Below are 20,232 nucleotides of genomic sequence, written 5' to 3'. Positions count from 1 at the left end.
TGACTTGTCCATATATCCAGGCTTGGTAATTGACAACATTTCTAAGATTGAGGAAGGTTAGCAGCATGGGCAGCAGAATTTTCGTTCGATACACGATTGTGAAAATGTATCATATATATGTGTTTTCCAGGCCAATAAAATCATTTATCTGGGAACGCGTTTTGGGTTTGCAGGACATATTAAGAGAGATTACACTGGAAAAAGATATTAAATTAAAAGATTACCTTAGTTTGTATTTTGTGTAGCAGCAACTCAGGAAACTAGAGGAGAAGGAAGTCACAAGGGCTTCCAGCTAGATCCACTTCCTCTCACCTTGCACGAACCTGCACAAACCGGCATGTCTGTGGCCGAGGCGGTCGCGCCTGTGATCTGATAAAAAGTGGCAAACTACTACCGGGATAACTGGGAACTCTAGTTCCTGAAAGAAAAAGTGTGTGCGGAGACTAGTAAAGGGTTTGTTTTAAATCGCACTTCCAAATGCTAATGAAGGAAATGCAGAGCTACGGACACAAGGGAAGGACAATGAAATACAACACAGATAAATAAGCACAGCAATAAAATCATTAAAATTGAGTAAAACACAGGGGGGCAGGAATAAGTGTTAAAAGCAATCATTGAAACAAGAGAATGCGACTGTGCCTTTTATACTGACACAAACCTTCTTGCTGTGATCGGATTAAAAGTGGCAAAGAACTACCGGGATAGACGGGAACTGTAGTTCCTGCAAGAATGGAATACAAGCCCTAGCAGGAAAGTGTACTTTGGTAGGTACTACGTTAGATCAAGTAGACTTAAGAGAATATTACACTTGAAGGAGTATGCAGAGCATACAGGAAAGGAAAAACCTGGCAGGAGAGTATACCAGGCAATTACAAGAGTGTACAGAAAGCTCTGGGAGGATAGCACACCAGGCAATTGCAAGTGTGCTAAAGAAAGCTCTGGCAGGAGAGTACACCAGGCAAGAGCAAGAGTGTTTACGCAGGAAAGTCATGGTAGGGAAATACACCAGTGCGATGAATCCTTTGGCGCCATCACTGATCCCCAGCCTAATGTCTCCTCTCATGTGGCCAGGGGAAGGCAGCTACTACCTGATCCTAACCCTGTGGGTGGTATTCTCAGGGTGGATCACACGGGAGGAGATGGCTGTCAAAGGAGAGTGGTGACTCCACAAGAAGAGAAGCAGTATACTTCTCTTTGTTGTAAAGAAGATCCTTTAATTCCAGAGTTTTTGATGGCTAGCTGCCAGCATTCAGAACCAACAGATTGTAAAACTCTTGAGAAACACTCTGATTAAACATAACCCCATCAGGTCTTCATGTATACATGGCAAACCTAAAACATGTGAAACGTCTGATGTTTATGGCAATTGTTATTTGATTGCAAATGTTCCACCATGTGATATAAAATCAATTGAAACTTCATTGACTCTAGTCCCAGGAAGCCTCAAGTAATGTTACGAGGAAGAGGAGCAAGGAGTTCATGTGACTTGAGATTCATGACTAGATGGCACAGTATTATCAATCAGCTGCACAGGACCTTTACATTTCCCAATCACCTGCAGCAAGTAGACCAAGAAGAACGCACAAAGCGAGAGAAGGAGGGCTGCAGAGTGCACACAGCGAGACCGGCATGATCGGTAGCAGAGGAAATCCCACAAGGAGTTTTGGGGAGATATGCCCGCGAGCAGGTTGGTGAAATTCGGGAACAGAGGAGAGAAGCCCTGGAAGAGAGAGAAAGCAGATGGTGCGCCGCATGGCTGTGTAAGGAGACATGGTCCTGCAGAGCTGCGCAGGTCTGGGCACGTGAATGACAGAAGAGCCGATGCAGAGACTCAATGAGAGACTGCCTAGAAGGGGAAGCTGGCCCCTCGCAAGCATTCATCAGCAACCGCATGGTGTACCAGTGAGTTGACCTAATTGTGAAGGGGTACCCGGGACATCCGAATATGCTAAAAAGCATCTTGAAAGTACTTTCGAAAACCAATGTAATAGAACTGAAAGGAAAAGGCGAATGTGGTACAATTCTCCTGGCATGAGATGTCAGTTGGAGGAAACCTGGAACAAGCATTGCCAAGAATCAAGAGAGATTAAAAGAAAGGTTGACTGACAGAGCTTGAACAAGCCCTCAGATATGGGATGTCAGTTTGTGGGGAATTGGCACAACTAACAACTAAAATCAACAAAAGTGCGCTAATGAAGAAGCACAATTGTGTGATACTCAAGGAGAAAGAAAAATGTTGTAGAAAAGCCTGATAAGGGTATCAGGTAATCAAACCTTTTTGGAAAGATACCTGGCAGGAGAGTACACCAGGACATCTAAGTGAACCAAAATGTTGATATTCCCGGCAGGAGATTAAACCAGGATATCAAGAGTTTTCAGATGAGAAGTTTCCTGGAAGCAACCAGGAAACTCACTTTGAGATGGTATGTTGAAAAGAGAGTTGGTCATAGTGGTCCAGAGAAGATTTGGATGCAGGAGTATTTTACTCCTTATGTTTTATAATTGGGAGTAAAAATATTAATTAGGGAGTAAAAATCTAAGTCATATTCTCAGTGCAAGTATTTTATAAGCGAGTAAAATGGGTTTTAACTGGAAAAAATAAAAAGTGTTTGTAATAATTATTTATTTCGCACCTAGGTATGGATGCACATTAAAAGAAAAAGGTTTACTTCTTACAATCACTGAGTAATAATAGTAGTTTCTTCCTGTGGTACTATGTTCACTACTGCTCAAACATATACATGTCGGTGAACTCGGGGGCACCAGGTTCTAAATGTCTTACTCCCTACAAATGGGCAAATACTCTCCAAAAATTAAAACAGGGAGTAAAAATACTCCGAAAAAAATTAAAACTAAGTGGCTGATACACACCTTAATCTGTAGGGCTGCTTAGTAATATTAAGTTCTTGCTTCCTTTGAACATTTTGCCAACCAGAAACTTTGATAAGGCTTGCGTTTTGCCATATTTGAATTTCTGTTGTGAAAAAGACATTGGTTTTGCCATCCTCCTTTACCTTATTCCAATCAGCATTGTGGAAAGACATTTTGTTTGGCCATTCTGAGAGGATAGGAGAGACTTCCTCCTTTCCAATTATTCTTGTGTAAGAAACGTTTGTTTTGTCATCTTGAGGAGAATATTAGATAAAGAGACTTTTGAAAAGCCTTTACGAGACTGGTTTTGATGCAGAATATTGTGAATACTTTATTTGAAATAATCCAGGGGATGGGAGCCAACTCTTGGATACAAGAAGTGTTGACGTTGAAGTTATAGGTTTTAGTTGGAACAAGTTACTTACCTGTAACTACTGTTCTCCAGCAGGGGTCTGGCATGGATTCACATGCTCATGAATATTCCCTGTTGTCAGGCTGGGAATCCTTGGTAAAGAAAAAAATCAGTTTCAGTTTTGTTTCTGAACTGCCTTTCTCTTAATAACCAATCACTGGTCTCTGGGTCATACTGCCCCCAGCCAATGACTGCCCTCTACCTAAGCCCCTCCTCTGGCAGCGATCTGCAGATTTGGTAGCATGTAAAGTGGCAGTTGGACCAAGAGAAGAGTCGCAGAGGGGTAGGCAGGAGGGTTCGCATGTGAATCCAAGCCAGACCCATGCTGGAGAACAACAGTTACAGGTAAGTAACTTGTTCCTTCTCCAGCATGGGGTCTGGCACGGATTCACATGCTCATGAATAAAAGAATACATAGCAGTACACACATGCACAACCACGGGAGGTGGCAAGGCTCAACATTAAGCATTTAAACAACTCAACATTAAGCATCTCTTACCTCCTCACCAGGCTCACCTTCAAGCGAACAGGTTGCACAGCACTGCTTGGCTGACTCTGGACTCCTCCCTGGAATCCCAGTCAACGCAGTAGAATTTCATGAAGGTGTGCATCGACCTCCACGTAGCAGCCCTGCAGATGTCCAGCAGGGGCACAACAGACAGGAACGCCGTAGTTGCAGTGATCTCTCTGGTCGAATGGGCTCTCGGATGGTCAGGCAATGGTCGGTTTGCCAACCGGTGACAATGGGTGATGCAGCCAGAGAGCCATCTGGAAATGGAAGCCTTCGAGAGGGCCTTCCCTTGGTAAACAGGGCCAAAGTTCACAAACCGCTGTGATGTCTTCCTAAAACTCTTTGTGCAGTCCACGTATAACTTCGGCGCTCTAGCCACATCCAGCGAGTGCAAGGTCCTCTCAGCCGGTGACGAAGGCGACAGGAAGAAAACAGGTAACACCAAGGGCTCGTTGAGATGGAAGTCTGACGGCACCTTGGGCATGAAGGAGGGGTGCGTCCTCAGCACGACCCTTGTTGCGTGGAATGTCAAGTACGGAGGCTTACAGGAGAGGGCCTGGATCTCTCCCACTCGTCGTGCAGAGGTGATGGCCACCAGAAACGCAGTTTTCCACGAGAGGAATTTCAGAGGTGCCCAAAGCAGAGGCTCGAACGGAGGACCCATGAGCCTAGTCAGCACCACATTGAGGTCCCATGCCGGGGCCGGAGTCTTCAACGGTGGGAACGAGCGGAAAAGTCCTTTCATGAACTCCTTCACCAGGCGATGTGACCACAGTGACGATCGCCGCAGAGTTCTGGTGTAGCGGGAGATAGCCGCCAGATGGATCTTGATCGAAGTGTGCGACAGCCCCACCTTGGCCAGCAACAGCAAGTACGGCAGCACTTGAGGGGCCGTAATCTGTAGAGGGTTTATCTTCCAGACGTTGAACCTCTTCCATTTATGTCCGTAGCACTTAAGAGTCAAAGAAGCCCTGGCCTTGGCAAGTACCTCCTTGCAGTCCGCCGGAATCTCGTATCCTCCAAACTCTAGCGCCGCAGGAGCCAGGCCTGCAGGTTCAGCAACCCAAGGTTGTGAAGCAGAATCGCGCCTGCTTCTCTGGCGAGAAGATCTGCGTCCGCCGGAAGCTTGACTGGAGGGGACGCTGACATGTCCAGAAGGTCTGTGTATCATATCTGCCTCGGACACGCCGGTGCGACGAGGATCATCCTGCACCGGGACCGTCTGAGTTGACTTATGAGTCACAGGAGCAACGGCGGGAACGCATAGAGAAACAGGCAGTTGCAGGGGAATGAGAACTCATCCCCCATGCTCCCCGGATGCTGAAACGTGCTGGCGAACCTCCAGCACTTGGTGTTTGTCGCCATCGCAAACAGATCGATCTGGGGATTGCCCCGTTGTTGAAACAGTAGATTCACCTGATCCTGCCAAAGTTCCCACTCGTGGCAAGAGAGCAGCTCCCTGCTGAGTGAGTCGGAAACAGTGTTCTTCACTCCTGCCAGATGAAAGGGTACCAGAAACATCCTCTGGGCGACGGCCCAGTGCCATTGGTCCTGCGCCTCCTTGGAGAGAGCTGTGGATCTGGTGCCCCCCTGCTTCCGAATGTAGAACATAGAGGTGGTGTTGTCGGTGAAGACCCGCACCACCTTGCCCTTGAGGGGCGGAAGTAATGACTTGAGGGCCCAAAACACAGCTCGGAGCTCCAGGACGTTGATGTGCAACGATCTCTCCTCTGGGAGCAACAGGCCTCTTGCATGGAGATTTCCGGTATGTGCACGCCATTCCTCCAGGGTGGCATCCGTCGTCACCGTCTCCTGATGCACTGGGGTTTGAAAGTCTGTGCCTGCCGCGAGATACGCGCGGACACCCCACCACCGAATCGCTCGAAGGAATGTCTAATTGAGGGCGATCTTGTCCTCAAAGCTTCCCGCCACTTGCATCCAACGGGCCTCGAGGAACACTGGCAGCGGCCACATCCACAGCCTGCACAGCCGAACGAGGTAGAAGCATGACAACATCGTGCCGAGCAGGGACTTGATGGACCTCACCCTGGCAACTTCCATGGTCAACAGCCGTTGTACCTTGCCCAGGATGGCTTTTATCCTTTCCTACGACGGTGCAGCTAAGCACGCTACCGTGTTGAGCCTGGCTCCCAAAAACCGAGCATCCTGCGATGGTTCCAAGCAGAACTTCGCATAGTTTATTGAGAACCCCAGTTCCGTGAGCAGGAGGACTGTCCTCGCTGTGTGCTCGACGGCGAGTTCCCTTGACTTAGCTCGGATGAGCCAATCGTCCAGATAGGGGTAGACGTGGATCCCCTGTAGGCGCAGCCACGCCGCCACCGGTGCCAAGCACTAGGCGAAGACCCTTGGGGCTGACTACAAACTGAAGGGAAGGGCCTTAAATTGGTAGTGCCACCCCTGGACCATGAAGCGCAGAAAACTTCGATGTCCCTTGTGAATGGGGATGTGGAAATAGGCATCCTCCAAGTCCAGCGACGACAGGAAGTCGCCTTCCTCCAGCTGTCACAACACATGCTGAAGGGTGACCATCTGGAACTTCTGGGATTTTATGTATTTGTTGAGGTGGTGAAGATCTAGGATGGGCCGCAAACCGCTAGTCTTCTTTCGGACGAGGAAGTACCGCGAGTATACTCCAGAGCCCTGGGGCCTCTATGGGACAAGTTCTATTGCGCCCTTTTTTTAGCATTGCTCGCACCTCTAGAAGCAGCTGCGGAATGTGGTTTTCTTTCCTGGTCACAGTTGGGAAACAGGGACACTTCCTTTGGAACTCCAGAGTGTGTCCCTGGGCCAGGGCATCCAGCACCCAACGGTTGGTGGAGATGGACTGCCACACGCCGATGAAGTTCGCCAGCCGGGCTCCCACCAGTGAGCTCGGATGGGGGCACGACGTCACCGCCGGTTCTGTCCTGCTTCACCGGGGCCCTACCACCTTGGGCCCCCTGGCGACGACGACGATGTCCTCCGGCCTTGCTACTGCCTCGGTAGGCCTCCTGGACGAACAACGGGCCGCTTGACAGTATGAAGAAGAACTTACACTGAATCCTTTGGAGGCACCGGTGACTTGCCTCCAGAGGACCGAAAGGACGGACTTCGTTGCTGGAGTGTGCCTAAGGCACAGGCCATCTCGTCGTGTGCCTTGATGGCCTGCAGTGACTTGTCCACTGCCTTGCTGAACAAGTTGTCCCCGTCAAAGGGCATGTCCAGTACCCTCGCCTGTACGTCCTGACGGATGTTGGTGGCCCTGAGCCAACCACGCCGGCGAAGGCAAAAGCCGTTGCCCATCTGGCGGAAGCCAGTGTTAGCGATGTCTGTGGCCAACGTGATGGCATGGTCCGAAGCCACCTCGCCTTCTTGTAAGATTTCAAGGGCCTCTGCCCTCTTGTCATCTGGGAGGAAGTTCAGGAGGGGTGCGATTTTAAACCACAGCTCCCTATCGTAGCGGGCCACAATAGCGAGAGCATTGGCCGCCTTATTGGTCGTCGCCGCCGACAAGATGACCTGACGTTGCATGGCATCCAGCTTTTTGCCCCTCGCCGTCCAGCAAGGAAGTGGAAGTCGATGATGTCGCCCCTGCAGATTTCTTCCTGGCCACCACGGAGACCACTGAGTCCGGGGACAGCTGCGCTTTGAGGCACATAGGTGCAGAGTCTGGAACCTGGTATTTCTTCTCGTACCGGTCTCTCTTCGCCGGGGCCGAGGATGGGTTCTTCTGGAGGGACAGCCCTTCGTCCCAGATGTCGTCCAACAGCAGGACTGAGAGCACCACTTGGCCTCTCGTCACTGATAAAGGAATCCCTCCTTCTGCTCTGCACAGCTGAAAAAGCTCCGAGGCCCTAGCGAACATGGCGTAGAACGAGGCAATTTCGTCGGGCTGAGAAGCCCGGGGTGGTGGCGACGGGAGATCTGTTCCATTGTCGCCACCGTCGTTCATCCCCGTCATTTCTGTCTCCGTCTCGTCCCTCGGCAGAGGGGATGGAGGTGAAGAATGGCAGTGTGGGGGTGGATGGACTCGCCTCTGCTTGGGTGGAGGGCTTTCTGATGGTCCAGGCGCCGCTGGATCGCCTGCAGGAGAAAAGGGCATCCTTGTCCTCATTTCTGAGCACAGGGTGTGCAGGGCTAGTAAGATGTCCTCTGACCTGTCTGTCGGTGGTGGCAGCGGTTACGACGAGAGTGTCGGCAACGGCGTGGTGTCCTCCGGTTCCTCGCTGACCTGCCCCTCCTCGTCGGTTCCCTCGTCACTTTCCACGTCTGCCTCATCGGGGTCCTTCCCGTAGGACCTGACCTCGAACCTCTTGTCAAGGACTGCCTTGAGGCCCAAAAGCTCTTCCTCGGAGGAGTGCAGCCCACCTTCTCAGCCAGGGGCTTCACAGGGGTCTTTTTGATGGGCAGAGAAACTCTTGGCTTGGGGGTCGTCTCCATTGGGGCCGCATCTGCGGTCTTCGCCAGGGACACTACCACTCCCTCAATTAAAGCCTTAGCCTGGTGAATATGGGCCTTCACGACCTTAGGCTCGTCTGAGGCCTTCACCGTGGGGGCGGGGGTCAACGCCTCGCTCCACCTTGGCTTTCTCCGTCGGAGCCAACCGGGTTGTCCGACTTCCTTTTCGTCGAGCCGGAGCGTTGGCTCGTGGTTGACGGCGTTGGCGATGCTGCGCCTGGTAGCTGTGGCGGCCATACCAACGGCGCTCCCGGTGCCCGCAGACTTGCGGTGCTTTGCCTTATGTTGGCCCCCACCGCCAGAGCACCCTCAAAGGTCTTAGAAGACCGCTCAGTCTTTGTCTTGGGAGAAGTACGTTGCCGGGGCTCACCTACCGCTGGGATCCTCGTCTCCAGCCAGTCAGCGAGCCACTTGTGACGGTCCTTAATGGTGCGGGAGGACATGTCCTTGCAGAACGCACAGGCCTCCTCCACGTGCGATTTGTCTGAGCGTAGGCAGTAAAGGCACCAGGATGGCCCATCCTCCTTGAAGACGTTCTGTAGTCCACATCCTGGGCAGATCCTAAACAGAGGCTTCGAGTCTCCTTTGTCTTCGGCCATGTCCATGCAGGGTAGGCCTCAAAGATCTTCTGGAATCTTCCAAGAAGTGCAATTCGATGAGAAATCGCCCTTGAGGGGCGTAGAGGTTTCCAAAACGGGTCCACGTTAATCGGAAGATGAACCGGTGGAGCTTGAGGCTCAATTGACCGAAAAAAATAAGAGTAAACTCTTTGAAGAAACGTATTACGCAGTTAAAGCTCGAAAGCGAAGCACGAGGACTCCCAACACTTGAACATGTGGTAAAAATCTGAAGATGGCTGCCAGAGGAGGGGCTTAGGTAGAGGGCAGTCATTGGCTGGGGGCAGTATGACCCAGAGATCAGTGATTGGTTATTAGGAGAAAGACAGTTCAGAAACAAAACTGAAACTGATTTTTTCTTTACAGAGGATTCCCAGCCTGACGACAAGGAATATTCATGAGCATGTGAATCCATGCCAGACCCCATGCTGGAGAAATTGCACTTTGCTTTTCAGTTGAACTTTGAAACATTTACCTTACACATTTTGCTTATGTTGTATTAGTGTGAGGGTCAGATTGAGTTTGGACACAAGGCCATCTTGCTTTAGTTTTAGTTTCATAGGAAGGGACATTCGTGTTAGGCTAGGGAAAGTTAGGCTTTTATCTAAAACCCTTTCTGTTAGTAAAATTGGTAAAGTTCAGAATAATACCTCTTTGTGTCTGCCTCTCATTTCTGACCCCTCACACCAGTCAAAGACAAAGTGGAGAGTATACAAAGATGTACATCAGCAAAAAGGCATCTTGAGAAGGATTGATCAGGACCAGCCAAAGGCTGTGTGAAACCAAGGAAACAAGAAGTGAAAAACTGGCAGGAGACTACGCCGGGTATCCTAATAAGATAAGGATAAAGAAGCAAGTTATGTTTTGTGAAACAGTTCCATAGCTGATTAAGAGAAATTCAAGGAACTGTTATCTTTGAACATACCACAGAGGAAAATGAAATCCAGGGGAAGGGAACCACCATGTGGAATAAGTAACTCTATCCTTCTGGAACATTTGTGTTTGAGTTACACATGTTTCCTTTGAATATTTATAAACCACTTAATGCCAAAGACACTACCCTTTTCACCTTAGAGTTTATTTTGTTAGAGTGTGAGGGCCAGAATGGTGCTTTTGACATTCTGACTTGGACAGACCCTTACGTTTTGATTTTAGGTAGGGAAACACCTCTAGTTAAGGGACAGAGAGGCATTTCATTACCCCCTTTTATTTTAATAAAAGTCTTTGACCAAAACTGTAAACCTCTTGTGTCCAACTTTCATTCCTAGCTCCTCGCAGTATCCTGTTCCCTAATTATGTACTCTGTGTGTCTTATTGTTGCAAGTGTTTTGTTGAATGCCTCTGGACAATTTGGTAGAGTGTTCATTAAAACACAAAACCTACCCAACCCAGATATGCAATATTTGAAAACAGTAGAGAACAAAGCTAATGCAAATATATCCCCTACACTGCTTGCATGTCCCTATTAATAATCAGTATCATGGCCTCTCTGTAAATCTTACCAAGAAGCTCATCCTGAACGGGATATACGTCATTAAATCATATAGCAATGCAAAAAGGGCCTTCTTGTCCTAAGTGGCAGAAATTAAGTAAAGGCAATTTTTGAAATTCTACACATATGAGAAAAGATCTCCCTCCAGAAAGCACCACAGGTTGGCCAGTAAACTACAGTATTCATCACACCTTAAACATTGTCTCACCATATTCCAAAAGAGAATTTGCCTAACAGGCCTAGGGGCCTGCTGGAAATTCTTTCTTTTTTGGGCAAAATCTCAAGGAAGTCTAGGCTTTTCCATAGCTAGTGGTGAACAGTTTTGGAATGGCCTACAGTTTCTACTCCAATTCTGAATTTGGTATAGCCTTCAGAAAGTGGGAACTCCGCTCTACAAAGCGATATTGCAGTAGGATTAACTGCATCCTCTGTTCTGCTCTACCACAGCATCCACAACCTTGTGAAAACATTCTCTTTCCATCAGACCTCATGTACTCTGATCACTTATTTAAGAATAAGGCACCACACAGACCCCTTGTTTTCCCTTTAATCCATTCAGTAGCATCCCCTCGCATTTTGTACTCAACCCAAGTGGTTAGGATATGTAATGTCTTGAGTTTAGCAAACAATGTCAATGCCATTTCAAGGCAGTTGATTTCTCTTCCTGGGACAGAACTGGCTAATGTGATTGTGTGATTGTCATCTCTTTTCAGGTTATGAAACATACTTACCAGCATCAAGACTGCCGGTGGCTGCAGTCCAGCCCATGACAGGGGGAATGGCACCCACGACTGCACCCACCCACGTGTTGGCAATGCTGATCCGCTTCATCGGGGTATAACAACACGTGTACAGGAGAATGTTGAAGGCACCAAGGAACCCAGTGAGTGGGTTGACCCCTAATGTCAGCAAAGTGATTCCCGGAACAGCACAGGCAATGGCGAAGGAGACAGCATGCAGGGAGCTGAGGGAAAACAGAAAGACAGTGTGTTAATAGTAGCAACCCAGTGTGAATATGTACAGGGCTGTTGAAAAAAAGAAGGGTAACACGAATGACATTTTTCTTGCTGTAGACTTTATGCAAGATGATGATGATTTTAACCATCACTAAATACAAGTAGATAAAGAGGATTAAGGAGAAGTTTCACCAGAGCGCTTTTGTAACATTATGTTATAGCAGTTGGGGGCGTGGGGCATGGGATGGTTGTGGTGGGGGGATAGATACTTTTGGGATAAAGGATTGAACTGGGAGGCTTAGTAGCCCTACACCTGTGCCACTACACCCAGAGATAAGTGTAAACACACATTTGAAGAATGCAGCCAAATGCAAGCACACTACATGCTTTCCGAAACCGCAGTCCTCCCAATTATTTAGAAGCTGGGCAACATTACTACCAGGGTTCAAAATTGCTAGGAGCCAGGAGCCATTTAGCTCGTGCTTCTAGCCTAGGAGAGCCTGTAAAAGCTATCATCCGGCTGAAATAAAAGTTATTTGGCTATTTCTTGGTATTCGGCTCTTGCCGAATACTTTGTCTTCTCATTTGAATGCAATTTAACATCTGAGAGAAACACAAATACAGTGGAGATTACAAAATAAAAAATGGAACAAAGCAATTGTGCTAATTTATTTTTAAATCCCAAAAGTGCAGAAGTGAGGCATATATAAAAGCGCAAACTATTTATGCCTCACATTTTCAATTTGGGGCTTTTTTATTTTATTTGAAAGAAGAGAAGGACCATGTAGCAGAAATAACATTTCTGACGTGGTTTCCTTCTCTTCCTTCATATACTATAAACTGGAATTTTACTAATGGATTTCTTTTAAATGTGGCTGCATGCAATCCCTGTCAAAAGCAGGCTGATTCCATAGCAATCCACTCTGAATGTTTGCTGTGATTGTAATCTGTAGGCAGCATTTACAAGTTTTACATGGAGAAAATAAATAAAGAGTAAAGGTGATTGTGCCTGTGATTACTCTCATTTAACATTCCATTTGTTAGCATGTGAAACTGCATGCGAGCGACCCACTTTTTTAACATGAGGGTACCCAATACTATTAGGGCTTTAGGGCAAAGCAATACTGTTATAACAAAGGGGGAGCGTCCTAATAGATAATTTCTGAGATCATTTTTTCCTCTCTTCTTTCTAAAATTAGATCATCCTTGTGTGGTGTCCCTAGTTTACATCCCTTTCGAATGGCAATGAAACCATTCAAAAATCAGAGCATAAATCGTGTCTGGTTTATTTAGTAAGGGTATTTCTCATTACCCTGTGATATTTATTATCCGTTTCTCTTGGTGACTCAAGGATTACAGGTTTCTTCAGTCAAATTACTGGGACTCCATAATTCTTTTCTTACATTACTTTAAACATAAAGTACATTGCATACGTGAAGACTAGACATGAATAGATGCACTGTGCGAAGGAACTGTGCAAAGCATCAAACAGAAATAGCTGGTGACATTCATGGACATATCAACAAACAGTGTTCTAACATCTACATCTATAGTGTGCGTGTAGCGGCAGGGTTTGAATTGAATGGCTAGACCAAATGCAGGGACAGGGGCACTTGATTTCCTCTGTTAAGCCCAATGTTTAGTAAATCAGGGCTGTTTACAGCCTAGTGTCATTTCACCAAATCCAAAGACAGGATCAGGCTTCTTCATGCATGCAATGTGCTTTATGTTTAAAGTTAAGTAATGTATGAAAATAATTATGGAGTCCTCTCAAATTAGCCAAGAGTCTGACTCCATAGATTAGGTGGATAGGCGAGCAACTGCCTGCTCCACGGTTGGAGTAGATGACCTGGCGTTTTTAAACTGCCACCAGGGCAGTAGTGGACTATGTAATTACTAGTGAATATGCCAGTGTGGCATTTTCAGGTGCCATGAGTTGTGGTTGAGGTATGTGGATAGTGCCGCTGCCAGGAGAGTGCGCAACTCTTTGCTGAGTGTACCTTGTAAATTGAGGTTTAGAAAACCCTTCCATGAGCAAATTTTCATTTTGGATGGGAAGTGACAGTGTCTTTTTCCAAACCCATTTGTGATTATGTTTCCATCATAGAACATACAATAGCAATGCCTATTAAATTGTAAAGGTTGCACTGTAAACCGTACACAATAATAAAAAATAAAAAAAAACAACAATGCCTATTCTATTGCAATGCAAATGAAGATCAGAAAAGCTATTCCAACATAATGTCAGCAAATCGAACATCAGTTATTAATTAATTATTGACTAAGCCCATTACAGTTCTGGATTTAAGACTCCTGCATTATATTGTAAGACATGCCACGGACATTTCAATGACAGGCCTTGCAAATGGTCAGAAAGTGGAAATATTTTTTATGCATATGCCCTGTACATTCCCTTCAGGATGCCAACATTTCATATAAATTCCCCAGGCCACAGAGGGAAATTCACCTTGACATAACTAAGAAACACTGTGAAGCCAGAAACAGCACGCAATAGGAGTCTTGAGTAATGCTTACATTCCACATTTCCCTTCAGCATGCCTTGCGCACACTAAGGAACTCATGGTATCAACAGTAAAGACAGACAAGTGATCGGAAAAATGCCTATTCGAAACTTCAATCTAAGATGGGAGCGAGCTACGACCATCAAATAATAATAAGGCAGTCCTAGTGGCGTCTTTTCAGATAAAAGGGCCTATACTAAGAAAAACCTATTGCCAATCCTTACGCTATCTATAAAGGGGTGTGGGATAGTATTCACAAGAAAGAAAGAAGTGTTCACAAATGATGTCAGGATGTGGTAGTCGGGGGTCTGCCTTCTGCACGTTTTGAGCATGGGACAAGGCGGGACTCCTGAGCACAGCACACACTCAAGCACGAGCTAACAGTTCCGTTCTCAGCTATCCGAGCCTTTGGAGTTTAAGTCTCTTGCCTCGAAAGACCTGATGCATTCCAAAAATAATAAACAAAAGTCTCCCTCTTCCGGGCTCAAATCTACCAAAAAGTTCTTTGCAATATCACAACCTCCTGTAGTCAAGTTTCTTGCTTCTGAGGGTCTGATGGGTCCAAATAATAAACAAAGGTCCCTTCCTGATTGTACTGGAGGTGATACTTCTTGACCCCTGGTTCCCCCTCTTCCGGGCTCAGACCCCTCTTGAATATCAGCTTCCCTCGGTCGGGTTCACCCTGGCTTGTATTCAAAAGATTTCTCTGTTACATTCACATGTCGGTGGGGTGATGGCTTCTCACCCCTCGATCCCACTCTTCCAGGCTCAGACCCTTCTCGAATGCTTGCCTTCCCTCCATCGGATTCAATATGGCCTTTTTCAATGGGAGATGGCTTTTCACCTCTGGATCCCCCCTCTACTGGGCTCAGACCCCTTTCGACTGTTTGCCTTCCCTCCTTCGGGATCACTACGGTTTTCAACACAATCTCATCTGTGAGATTCACGAGTCTTAATGTCTTTTTAAACAGTTCAATGTGGACATCCCTCTGCCAGGTTCACTCTTGTGAACACACTATTCATTGGGACTTTTGGCTTCGCTACCTCCTTATCGGCATCCCTCCGTCGGATTCACACTCGGCAAATTTGCCAATTAGACAGTTTCCTGAACAGTTCTTACGATGCAGGACTCACTTCCCTTAGCTTCACAATTATGTGTCGGTCAAAGACTTTAGACTGTACACAGGATTTTACTAGAACCCTGTTTGACCACTTAAACCCCTTTCGCGCCTTTCCCCAAGGCCTTCTGGTAATGGCAGTTTCAACAAAAGACTAGCCCCCCAGAGTTTCCCGAGTGAAGACCCACGTGGTGCCTGACTCCTCTGTAGCTGGTTTTCCACCTCCCGTATCAACAGTTCTTTGTACTTTCTTCAATTAGCCGTTTGCTACTTTTGTTGAAAACAGTTTGGTTTCTTATCTGCTCTCCCCTCGACTCACCAGCTGTGATGAACTGCTTGACTTTGCTTGTGTCTGGAGTCAAGGTCAATACCACGGTGGCAAGCATCTCTCCCCGGCTTGGTTATCAGTGGCGGAGGGCCCTGTGTACCGTTGACATCTGCTGCAAAACACACTGGCTATTGTTTGCAGCCTTACAATTCCTTCCGTAGAGGTTTCACAGGCCTAGCTCGGGAAGGGCAAGGTTGCCTCTCTCCTCGTCACCCTCTCGATTCGCGCTGTCTTTCTCGTCCTCTTGAACTGCCATGCTGAGTTAGCTCTCTCATGCAATCTGCCTTGCTCCTATTGTGCTCTTGTGCTCCACTTTTTATCCCTGTGGGGAAAGGAAAGGGCCATCAGGTGTGCACGGTTCTGGTCAATGTCCTGACTTTGCCTGACCCTTGAATAGGGACCTGTCAGGTAAACGGCTTCAGTGTTAGTCGTTTCAGAAATTCTATGTGGTAGGATGGAGAGAAGGTGTTATAACAAGGGGGTATTATATTATTTGTCCTAGCGGGGTAGGTGAATTTGGAAGGGTGAGTTTGGTAGGGTTTGTGAAATGAATAAGGGGGGGAGGATTAAGGTACCAGTAGTGTTTTGTCAATGCTGACTGGGAGTTTGGAAAATAGTAAACGGAGGGACGTAGATAAAGAATGACCGGAGTGTTGAGGTAGGACACATGAAAACTAGGATTCTGGAAGAGATTGTTTCTGGGTGTGACAAGGTTTGAGACCCTAGGGGATTGGTTGTATACAGGGGATTGATGCGGTCTGTGCAAGAAAGATTCAATGCGAGGAAGGGAGGCAGATGTAGCGCAACCTACAGAAGTCTTAGGGGTCTCGTTGTCCTGTCCTTCACCGGTATAATACTGTGTCTCACCTGGGGCATTTCCCCAAGCACAACCCCAGGTTCCCCATCCAGGTGATCCGCTCTCACTCATCCACCCCTACGGTTGGGGTCTGAGAGCATCGGCCCTTCCCAAGCCACCTGAATAAGGGATTCTCGAGGCTTGCCTTGCAGAATACCCTAAGGTTTCTCACAACACGCATCAGCCGACATTTGAAGAGTCTTCTTAAGGTAGGTGGATATTATTTCATCACCACAATTCTAATACTCGGGGCATTGCCAACAGCATCTGTGCTGACCAGAAGTAGTTTATGTGGAAGTTGGAACAAAGACCCCCTGATACGATGCTTAACCAAGCATGACCAGTTAGGCATAATTGCATAAAACGGCCCATATTCTGTGATGCCAGACAATGTAGTGGCATGAAAGCAACAGTGGCAATCTGACACAGTATTTTGCCCAGTGCTGTAGTTTTCAGAAAGCAACCAGCTTCCGTCTGTCAGAATAGGCATTTTGTAATGAGAGGACGTGGTTTTTCAGACGATCAGAGGAACCAACCTGTATATTGAAGGTGCCTAGGTGAGATGGCAGGCATGGCCATTCACTCAATGTCAATTATAATGATGGAAGAACTGCAAACAAGCTCTTACATATGAAATACACTTAGCGTTTTGCTGCAGCAAAGCTATCACGTTTATGCTAGAAGATCTGGAACATATACCACTTAACACACGAGTGACGTGTTCGTTGTACAGAGTAGGGAGCTGTAAGTGGGGAGTTTCTCTAATTCTCCATTACTATAGGATTAGAGTGGATGCACACTGTAATTTTGTTAAAATTGCGTGTTTAGCAGACCAGCATTTACATCTTAAGCATTTTGTTCAGCAACAAACGCATTCAGTCTGAACTCGAAGTGAGACGACTGCAGTGCCGCATCTTCTTTCAAGGAATAGGCACTATGTGGAAATATTGAAAAGGGCACTGCATCCAATGCTTTTAAACGTGAAGCTTGGTGCGACACATAGCATCCTCCTCCCATCAAAAGTCACTTACTCGATTGCAAGTATGGACATGGCACTTTTTGCTTCATGCAGTTTCAAATGGTTAGGGCTGTATATCATATCACCTTCAAAACATTTCCAGAGTCTCAAAACGCATGTTTAATCTCGCTACAAATTGTCATACTGGAGTGATTGGACGAGAAAGTGAATTGGAGAAACTGATACATGCTAAGAAACCAGCTTATGTTGCATTTGTATTTTTATTTAATTTGTGTAGCGCTTTCGCCAAAGCACTGAACAGAACATCAATATAAAACGGTGCAAACAAAGTGGGTAATACATGCCAATTAAATCAAGAGGCAGCAGACAAGTAAAATCAATTATTAGAAAGAGCAGATATGTTTTCAGGTTGGTTTGAAAGATACGGAGGGAAGATGATGAACGGATAGAGGGAGAGAGTTCCAATGCTTGGGGGCAAGCAAGGCCAAGGAGCAAAAGCAGGACAAAGGACAGGGGTTTTGGGAACAGAGAGAAAGGAGTGGTTCTGAGAGCACAGGACACAGGAGGATGAGCAGAGTGAAATTAAGGAAAAGATGGAGAGGAGCGAGACCATGGATACACTTGAAAACGATAGACCGTAAGCGGCAGAGAAGTCGCGACTCAAAAGGAATAAGAGATACAGAAAGAGGGGGCGATGTAATAGAGGAACGGGGTGGGAGAGAGAAAAGGAGACGAATGGAGGATTTATAGACGGAGCTTAGAGGAGCTAGATGAGAGGCAGGAAGACCAAGAAAAAGCAGGAAGACCAAGAAAAAGAGCTGAACAGTAGTCAATACGAGAGAAGACTAAGCAGAAATGAAGACAATTGGTGGCATGGAACGAGAGAGAAGGATGGGTGCGATGAATATTAAAAAGAGCATAGTGGCGACAGCGTGCAGTAGAAGAGATGTGAAGAAAACAGGAGAGAGATGGGTCAAATATTACACCTAGGTTATGACCTTGGGGGGAGAAAGGAAGGGGGAAAAGAAGTAAGGAGGAGGAGGATCAATAGGGGAAATCTCAGTTTTGGAGCGGTTGAGGTGAAGAAAATATGACAACATCCAGTATTGAACTGCAGAGAGGCAGTTGGAAACAGTGGAGTGTAATGTGGAAAAAGAAAAAGTGAAAAAGAAAAAGATGTGGGCGTTGTTTGCATTAAGATGAAAAGAAAGATTGAAAGAGAAGATAAGGGTGAAAAGCAGATTTGTGTAAAGCGAGATGAGCAAGTGACCAGGGACAGACCCTTGAGGAACCCCATAAAGAAGGGGAGAGGGAGGAGAGGTTTGTCCATCCCAGATCACCGACTAAGAAGGATTAGAAAAAGAGTGAAACCATTTGATAACAGGCCTAGAAAAACCAAAGGAAGTGAGGATGGAAAGAAGAAGCGAGTGATAAACAGTATTGAATGCTGCAGAAAGGTTGAGAAGGATAAGAGGAACATTTCGAATGTTGGGCCGTGAGAAGAGTGTTTGCGACCTGCAGAAGAGCAGTCTGAGCAGAGTGGGAAGGACGGAACACAGATCGAAATGGAGGGAAGAGGGAGTGAATATTAAGATTAAGGAGAAGCTGTTAGAAAGGTTACAATCAGGATTCCGTCCAAAATATGGTATGGCCAAGGAGCAAAAGCAGGACAAAGGGCAGGGGTTTTGGGAACAGAGAGAAAGGAGTGGTTCTGAGAGCACAGGACACAGGAGGTTGAGCAGAGTGAAATTAAGGAAAAGATGGAGAGGAGCGAGACCATGGAGAGAGCCCTCGTAGCAGTACAGGACTATTTGTTGAAAGCGGCAGATAGCAGGGATGCACAGTGTTGTTGATGGTGGACCTCTCCGCAGCTTTTGACCACCCCATTATGCTGCACGTGGGGAAAGCCTCAGAATTGGTGGTCAAATGGTTTCAGTCTTTCTTAAAAGACAGGACGCAAAGGGTTATAATGGAGACCTTTACCTCAGAAAGTGTGGAGTTGGACTGAGGAGTGCTGCAGGGCTCATTCCTTTCGCCCCTAATTTTCAATCTCTACTTTCGCCCAATATTTAATATATTCAAGAAGTACGGTTTGCAGTATCACTCATACGCAGATGACGCTCAGATTTACATTGAGATTCAGAACATCGCTGATGTTTTTGAGACCCTTGACGTGTTCACAAAGAGGTTGAAAACCTTATTCAGATAAATCTAAATGAGACTATGGTCAAATGTCTGTCTTTCCATGCTCATTTCCCTTTCAGTTATCATCTGTGCCCGAATACGGTTTAATCCGTCTGGTGCGCGTACGAAATTCCTCAAAATCAAGATAGAAAGTAACCTGAGAGTAAACAGCAAGCTCTAGGAGAGCAAGTTTAGAGAGAAAAGAAGCGAGAAGAAGCGAAGGTTAGCAGGAATAGAAGGGTCATGAGAGTGTTTTTTAGGATGCAAAGAAGAGTACGTTCAAATAGAGAAGGAAAACAAGAATTGTTGAGAGGAATTAATGAGACAGGTGAGGATATATTTAAGGGGTGAGAGCAAAGGGAAGAAGATCAGCGGGAGAAGCAGCTGGAAGGGCACAAGTGAGGGCAAAAGTATGAAGATCAAAAATCAGTGAAAAGGAGGATAATAAATAGGGTAGAATTGGGGGAGAAGGTTGGGAGCTAGAGCAGAGAAAGTTAAGAGCAGGAGTGAGTCAAGGCTGACAGGGTTTGCAGAAGGGAGAAAAGGGGGAAAAGAGGCGAGAAGGATAGTGTTTAGAGTACACAAAAGTGAAGAATGGAGAACATTTGCAGCATCATCAGCAGAAAGTGGGGAAAAAAGGAGATGGGAGGGAAGAGCAAAGAGGATAGAAATGAGGCAGAAACGAAAGAAAATTGCGGCAGCTAAAAATTGGAGTTGATAGTGGGGGTAGAGGTGGAGACAGGAGGGAGAGGGGGAGTAAAAGGTGATTTGATGAATAAAGAGGATAGGCAGAGAATTGCAGGCGAAGCGAGTGAGGAGACAATAAGGTCAATGCAGGAGCCTGATTGATGGGAGGGGGAAGATGCAGATGGTAAGAATTGATGATCAAGAGGAGAGTGGGTAGAGGTGGTAAGAAGGGGGATATTAA

At 46.6% G+C, this 20,232-nt stretch overlaps 1 protein-coding gene across 1 annotated transcript in view; it reads right to left on the bottom strand.

Moving 5' to 3' along the window:
* COX10 (cytochrome c oxidase assembly factor heme A:farnesyltransferase COX10) overlaps positions 1-20,232 on the bottom strand; it is a 1,225,252-nt gene that overhangs the window by 50,108 nt on the left and 1,154,912 nt on the right. The window contains exon 6 of the mRNA XM_069654548.1: positions 11,093-11,325. Within this exon, the coding sequence (XP_069510649.1) occupies positions 11,093-11,325 (233 nt within the window). The remainder of the gene's footprint in view (positions 1-11,092; positions 11,326-20,232) is intronic.

Source organism: Ambystoma mexicanum, chromosome 3q, assembly GCF_040938575.1.
Source record: "Ambystoma mexicanum isolate Mex_15411 chromosome 3q, UKY_AmexF1_1, whole genome shotgun sequence".
NCBI classification, from domain to species: domain Eukaryota; kingdom Metazoa; phylum Chordata; class Amphibia; order Caudata; family Ambystomatidae; genus Ambystoma; species Ambystoma mexicanum.
The sequence above is the reverse complement of the archived record's forward strand: the minus strand, read 5'-3'. Positions and strand labels throughout refer to the sequence as shown.